Genomic DNA, 7,543 nt, shown 5'->3' with positions numbered 1-7,543 from the left:
GCGGGCGCCTGTAGTCCCAGCTACTCGGGAGGCTGAGGCAGGAGAATGGCATAAACCTGGGAGGCGGAGCTTGCAGTGAGCTGAGATCTGGCCACTGCACTCCAGCCTGGACGACAGAGCAAGACTCCATCTCAAAAAAAATATATATATATATATATTTTTTTTTTGACCTGATGAATTAGTATCTCAGGTAAAAAGCAGATGCTAACAGCCTTGGGCAATCCAGCTAGGAAAGGCACATGGCCACGTGGAAGCAAAGTGGACCTGTGGGCACAGGAGGACAAACACCAGGAAACTGTTACTTACCAGTGAATGCAGAAAGAGTAGAGCTCAGACTTTGTATCATTCCAATTCATATTCAGCCAGTGTTTATTAAGAGCCTAATATACACTAGACACGTTACATGCTGATCACATTTAATCCTCACAACCACCTTGTAAGGGAGACATCATCAGTGCCATTTGAATGAATGAAAAACTGAGGCTCAGAGATATTCAACAGCTTATCCAAAGCTCTCCAGACAATAAGTGCAAAAACAAGGATTTGAATTCAGGACTCTTTGATTCCAAATCTGGAACCTTCTGGAACCTCTGACACACACACACACACACACACACACACACACACACCCCCACCCACCCAACACCACGTCCTGAGCTGCTGCCTCCTGGACTTCCACCAGACTGTACCTGACAGACAAAGCTAGCTAGGAGGGAGGGGAGTGAGGGAGAAGGTCCCAGAGGTGACCAATGCCTGACCCCTTCATGACGGCAGGGACTAGGGCTCTCCCACAGGGGTTAGAGAGAAGAGTGGAAGGGAGGGACTTTCCCATAATGCTCCCTCCTCTCAGTGCATGAGTGTGCTATGTTGAGAAATAGGGCAAAAGAACAAACAGTCCATGCCACAGAGAGAGACAGGGAGCAGCCTTATCAAACAAGATAAGGAGACCTGGATGATGTGCCTTTTGGGGCCCCTGGTGGTGGAGGAGGACTGAGCCAGGGGAATGGGAAAGGAAGAAAAGATGAACCCATCTTGGAGTGTTGTACTTCGGTTGCTGGAAAGCCAGTAGTGGAGACTGGAGACAAATATTTAAGTCATTCCGGCAGGCCCCATGTATGTGCCTCTCAATCTAACACCGCCCACCTTGGCCAAAAAGGAAGGCTTCCTGTGGAGGAGCTGCCCTGCTCAGTCTGTCTTCTCAGGCTTTTTCCAGGACTTGTGGGTCTCCAGGAAGATCTTGACCAGGGACAGGAGGATGGGCACAGCCATAGGCAGGAAGAGTGGGATGTAGATGGCAAATTTCTGGTCATCAGGAAAATAAAGGAGGTGGAGGAGTGACGGGTCAAAAAAGGCACGCTCAGAGGACGTCACAGCTTCCTGGCTGGCGACAAAGGCAGATGCCAGGTGCCCAGAGGCCAACTCTTCTGCTGACTTCTGGACTGCAGCTACAGCCCTGTATACCTAGGAAGCAGAAGGGACAAGAGGGTATACCAGTAAGTCCCAGGCATTGGTGGAAAGGGTGCTGGGCCTTACTATGCTTTCCATCTATCGAGGAAGATGCCTGGAGTTCATCCAGGATCTATGGAAGTCTGTCTAAAGGGATATGGTTTATTTTCCTAGGGTCAGCTTGAAACCTCGCACTGTCATCTGCACTCCTGCTGGGGGGCTGGTACTGCTGTCTAGAGGAAGGCTGGGACACTAAAGATGGCAAGCCCACACATACCGTGGACTTCACAGGCTCTCTGGTCTCACCACACTCTGGCCCTCTCTGACTACTCCAGTCCCAAGCTGCAGAATCCATCCCCTGCCCGCTTACCTCAGATGCCACATCGTCCTTAATGACAATGTTGCTGATCTTGCCCAGAAGCTGTGCCAGGGAGGTGAGGGTGGTGGTGGCTGTGGCCAGATTCTCCACTGACCGAGCCCAGAGCAGCCGGTCTAGCTCCCAGGTCATTAGCCCTTCACTCTTAGGCCCTGAAAGCAGGCATTTTGGAGGCACCTGGGGCTGAGCAATCCCAAAGAGCAACCTGTAGGAACATCGGAGTAAGATCAAGGTGGCTGAGACCACAGGGTGGGAGATGATGGCTAAGATTTCTCAAATATCTGTCCTAAACCAGTGATTTTCAATCTTACCCAGAACCATAGGGGTTAAAGGGAAGTACCTCAGGGTCTTGGGGCATAAGTGGCAACACCAAGCAAATTGGCCCCAAACCCTGCTTCAACCGGTGTTTCTGCTTTTACCTGTTTCTACATTAGACTTCCAAGATCTTGTTTTTTAAAAAAAGGTTCCATGGCTAAAATACTTCTGATAACACTAACTTAGTTTAATCCTTTCACCTTCTCTACCCTCTCTTTGAACAAATGGGGCCAATGGGACTTAGCATTAAGGGATGATCCAGGACTGCCTTTGCCAAGGCACATGTGCTGTGCTTCTCTAAGCCTGCATCCGTGACAGACACTGCTAGTCAATCAGAAGAACACTCTTTCCTAATGAGCCCAGATACAGCCTTAGAATCCTCAACACAGAGCCTCAGACAGTCACTCTCAATGCATCAGGCAGCACAAGAATTAACAGTTATTTTCTCAAGCAGCCCTAATCACACTCCATGGACCTGACATTCATGAGTCTATTTTTCTTAAAACTGGTTTTGTTGGCCAGGCACAGTGGCTCACGCCTGTAATCCCAGTACTTTGGGAGGCCAAGGTGGGTGGATCATGAGGTCAGGAGTTCAAGACCAGCCTGGCCAAGATGGTGAAACCCCGTCTCTCTACTAAAAATACAAAAAATTAGTCGGGTGTGGTGGCAGGTGCCTGTAGTCCCACCTACTCGGGAGGTTGAGGCAGAGAACTGCTTGAACCCGGGAGGCGGAGGGTGCAGTGAGCCAAGATCGCGCCATTGCACTCCAGTCTGGGCGACAGAGTGAGACTCCGTCTCAAAAAAAAAAAAAGAGTTTTGTTACCTACTAGTCCTTAGAAGAAGGATGATGGGATCCCTAGAAATATCCCTTAGATATCCCTTAGACGTCCCTGGGGCTGTAGGCACAGCCAAGATATCCCCGCCAGGTAAGACTTGATTCCACTTTGCAACTCCCCTCTATAGCCAAGGAAACTATGTCCCCAAGTGGATCATCCAGGACCTCACCGCAACTGTGCCAGGAACACCTCCATCACTCGCACCATGTCCACCTTGACTCTCACTGGCAGCACTGAGGCATTATAGGTTTTGGAGTCGACATTATATACCTGAAAGGGGGAATGAGATTGCCACAACATCATACCAGGCCCATGTACAGCTCTGCCCTAGGCACTCTGGAGAGAAAAGGAAGACATAGTCTCTGCTCTTTAGAAGCTACAAACCTCATGGTATAGCTAATATTTTTTGAGTACCTACTACAGGGAGCATTAAATACATTATCCCAATTAATCCCTTGAAAGTCCTGTAGAACATATTCTTTTCTTATACCATTTTAGAATTCTCCTCCATGAGAAACTTCCAGTCTAACAAGGGAGACACGGTTCCCAACCTTGCAAGACTCCCACAAATAAGGCCAAGATCTAAGATGGACACAGAATGATCCCAGGTAAGGGCAAAGGGTCATAGTATAGAAAACACTAGCAGAAACAAAAGTGAGGCCCGCAGAAGAGGGGCATGAGCACATGGCACCCTCACCTCCCTAGTGCCTGCCCCTCCCACAGGCTGGGCCATGGAAGACACCAGAAGGAAAACAAAAGGAACACAGTTTCAGGGACACCTGCCTGTCCTAGAAGCATGGGCTCTGGGGTCTGCGTAGTGTGACAATTACCATAATGCCACCCCAGCGAGGACTGTGGAAGGCATTGGTGGCCACTGGAGCGCCATCCTTGTCCTGAATGTACAGCGGTGAGTGTGCAAGCTCAGGCACGTAGAGTAGAAAGTTGAGCACAGGGTACAAGGAGGCAGCACTGGATCCTGTGGTGTAAAGACAAGGGAAAGCAGAATATCAAAACATGCTGGACCTGGACCTTAGTCCCAGGTCACCCTCTAACTTGCTGGTCACTCACTCTGGGACTGATTCCCCAACTAACAATCACTAGGATATCCTCCTATCCAGGGTGTCTCTAGTAAAGGGCTTCAGAATGCTCTCCCAAGATGTGCCACACAGATGGAAACACAGTCCTTAGCTCCAAAACACCCCTGGATTTTCCCTCCTCAAAGGCCCCTTGACTGTCTAAGACAGCTTTCTTGGCCACTCCCACAATGTACCCATATTACTACAGATAGTTTTATGCAAACCAGAAATCTGACCTAATGTCAGTTCCCCGCTTAATATCCTTCAATGGCTAGCCACCCACATTAGGTTAAAGTTCAAACTCCTTAACATGGTCCTTTATGATCTGGCTCCTGTCTGCCTTACCAGCTTCATCTTTGGTCACTCACTCACATTTCAGCCACACTAAACTACTCTGAGCTTCCTGAATGTCTATGCTCTCTCACTCTTCTGCATCTAAGCTCACAGTTCCCCTTGCCTGAAATGCCCTTCTCTTCTCTACTCAGCACTGTCAGTCAATGTTTGCTGAATGAATAAATGAACGGAGGAATTTTCTAAGGCCTCATATGCCACCCCCTAACAATCCTCAGGCCACACTAGCCTGCCTCTGGTGTCTGAGATTCCACAATTAGATATACTTACTTTGGTTTGCCTGTGTTACAGTTCTTAGTCACACTTCCTCTTCTTAGTTTCCACCCGAAAAATGAAACTATAATACTAGCTTCAAGGTTATTCAACCTCAATCAGCAGAACTGTTGATTCAAATCCTGCCCTCAAGTACTTTTGCTGTTGTCTTTCCTATGTGTGTGACAGCCTCTCTCCTAGATGGCTTTTAGGGAGATAGACCCAGTCTAGCCATTCATTTGTAAAAAGTGCTGGGAATCATGTTTAATAAATGCTTTTGAATATGATAGGTGTGAAGATGGAGATATCAACAGATCCTCATGAAAAAGCATCACCTAGGGCTCAGGCATGGTGGCTCATGCCTATAATCCCAGCATTTTAGGGAGCTGGAGTGGGAAGATCACTCAAGGGGAGTTCAAGACCAGCATGGGCAACACAGTGAGATCCTGTCTCTAAAAAAATTTTTGAAAATTAGCCAAGTGTAGTGGCACATGCCTATAGTTCTAGCTACTCAAGAGGCTGAAGTGGGAGGACCACTTGAGTCCAGGAGTTGGAGGCTGCAGTGAGCCATGACTGTGCCACTGCACTTTAGACTGGGCAACAGAGCAAGGCCTTGTCTCAAAAAGAGGAAAAAAGGAGCCTCAATCTCTGCAGTCTCCTCAGACCAACCCAACCTGGGAACCGTCACTGTATATAATCTACCTCCAACTCCCGTCCCCCACCCAGCTGAGCCGTTAGGGTCCCTCCCTAGCCTGGCAGAAAAGAAAGACCCTCATCCTTAGGTGCTCACCCAGCCGGGACTCCACTGGGTTGATGACATGGGGGAGGTTGTGCATGTCCAAATAGTAGCTGGAGGAAGCTGAGTCAAAGCGGGGGTTCACCCCCAACATTGCATAGTAAAGAATCTGTAGAGGAAAGAGGGAGTGGTTACTTTGTTTAGATTTATATTCTACTTTCTCCCAAAAAAGATTTGAGGAGCCTTAAAAAAGATACAATCAGGACAAGGCAACATATAAGAGACAAAACCAGGGCTGAGAGAAAATAGTTGTAGAAGAAAATAGCAAAGCCAAGGGTAAAGTGAATAAACTAAATACATGCTTTAAAAACCACGTATTTTACCAGGTTTCCTAACAGTCTACACTAAGAGAGAAACAAAGAATAGCATAATTCAGTGTCTACAAGATCAAATCAAGCCAGTTATTCAGAAGCAATTACTCCCACTAGGAAGACCTGATAAAAATTTCTCCCACGTGTTTTCTCTACAAGGACACAGCCTGATACAGAAAGCTACATTCTTCACTTTTTTTTTTTTTTTTTTGGAGACGGAGTCTCACTCTGTTGCCAGGCTGGAGTGCAGTGGTATGATCTCGGCTCACTGCAAACTCCGCCTCCTGGGTTCAAGCGATTCTCCTGCCTCAGCCTCCCGAGAAGCTGGGACTACAGGTGTGCGTCACCATGCCCAGCTAATTTTTACATGTTTGTAGAGATGGGGTTTCATCATGTTGGCCAGGATGGTCTCAATCTCCTAACCTCGTGATCTGCCTGCCTCAGCCTCCCAAAGTGCTGGGATTACAGGCGTGAGCCACCGCACCCGGCCCTTCACATCTTTATTGTTACTACAATAACAAATTTCAGGAAGCTTTTTTTCTAAAAACTAAATTCCTTAAGAATGGCTCTGCTGGGCTCCATCACTCAGGCCTCTCACTTTGGGAGGCCAAGGCAGGCGGATCACGAGGTCAAAAGATCGAGACCATCCTGGCCAACATGATGAAACCCCGTCTCTACTAAAAATACAAAATCAGCTGGGCATGGTGGCACGCACCTGTAATCCCAGCTACTCAGGAGGCTGAGTCAGGAGAATCACTTGAACCTGGGAGGCGGAGGTTGCAGTGAGCTGAGATCATGCCACTGCACTCCAGCAGCCTGGCAATAGAACAAGACTCTGTCTCAAAAAAAAAAAAAGCATGGGTCATGGCATTAACATCATTAACATCTAAGCACAACTGGTGAGTACAGGTCTAGAGGGAGCCATAGGAAGGTGGTTTGTTAACAAGCACGGACAAATTCCCTCAACCGAATGCCAAGGAGGTAGAGACACTAGAATCTGCCCTCAATGGATGGATGGACACAGATGAGGGCACACACACACCCCCAGTACCCGCCCTTATGACACTCACATACATATACACACAGGAAATTCCTAGCAAATCAGCAAGCTCTAAGAGATGGAGGAACGGACTGCACTTGTAAATATGTATGGACGCTGAAAAGGACTCCTCAACTTGCTCCCGGTCTCACCTGAGAGTCCACAGAGAAGTTGCCAGCGGCACTGAGGGCATTCAGGAAAGGTTGCACATAGCGCCGCACAGCTCCCTCAATGTCCCAGTGGACGTCATGGGACTTGGGGTCTGGGTTGAGTAAACTGAAGGTGATCTCATAGCCTACAGAAACAGAAGTCAGGGAAGTCACAGACTCTTGTGAAGAGGGGTCGCCTGTACTCCCGGCTGAGCTGAACTTGTTTCTCCTCTGGAATGGGGCTGCTTTCCATTATGGAACCAAAAGGAGGCCAAAACTGGGATGAGGAACACTGAGTAAGAAAAAGCTGCCGGGCACTGTGGCTCACGTCTGTAATCCCGGCACCTTGGGAGACTGAGGCAGACGGATCACTTGAGGCCAGGAGTTCAAGACCAGCCTGGCCATCATGGAGAAACCCCATCTCTACTGAAAATACAAGTATCAGCCGGGCATGGTGGCTCATGCTATAATCCCAGCACCTTGGGAGGCCGAGGCAGGCAGATCACTTGAGGTCAGGAGTTCAAGACCAGCCTGGTCAACATGGTGAAACCCCGTCTCTACTAAAAATACAAAAATTAGCTGGGCGTGGTAGTGGG

At 48.4% G+C, this 7,543-nt stretch overlaps 1 protein-coding gene across 2 annotated transcripts in view; it reads right to left on the bottom strand.

Annotated features, from left to right (window-relative positions):
* Positions 1–340: 340 nt before the first annotated feature.
* PIGS (phosphatidylinositol glycan anchor biosynthesis, class S) overlaps positions 341–7,543 on the bottom strand; it is a 24,543-nt gene continuing 17,340 nt past the window's right edge. For both annotated transcript variants that reach the window (XM_011997516.1, XM_011997517.1), the window contains 6 exons: positions 6,951–7,093; positions 5,443–5,557; positions 3,804–3,949; positions 3,143–3,243; positions 1,817–2,027; positions 341–1,461 (listed from right to left, as the gene is read on the bottom strand). In XM_011997516.1, coding sequence (XP_011852906.1) covers positions 1,186–1,461; positions 1,817–2,027; positions 3,143–3,243; positions 3,804–3,949; positions 5,443–5,557; positions 6,951–7,093 — 992 coding nt within the window. In that variant the 3' untranslated portion in view covers positions 341–1,185. The remainder of the gene's footprint in view (positions 1,462–1,816; positions 2,028–3,142; positions 3,244–3,803; positions 3,950–5,442; positions 5,558–6,950; positions 7,094–7,543) is intronic.

This window comes from Mandrillus leucophaeus, unplaced genomic scaffold (genome assembly GCF_000951045.1).
Source record: "Mandrillus leucophaeus isolate KB7577 unplaced genomic scaffold, Mleu.le_1.0 Scaffold541, whole genome shotgun sequence".
Classification (NCBI taxonomy): Eukaryota; Metazoa; Chordata; class Mammalia; order Primates; family Cercopithecidae; genus Mandrillus; species Mandrillus leucophaeus.
This window is presented reverse-complemented; position numbering and strand designations above follow the sequence as displayed.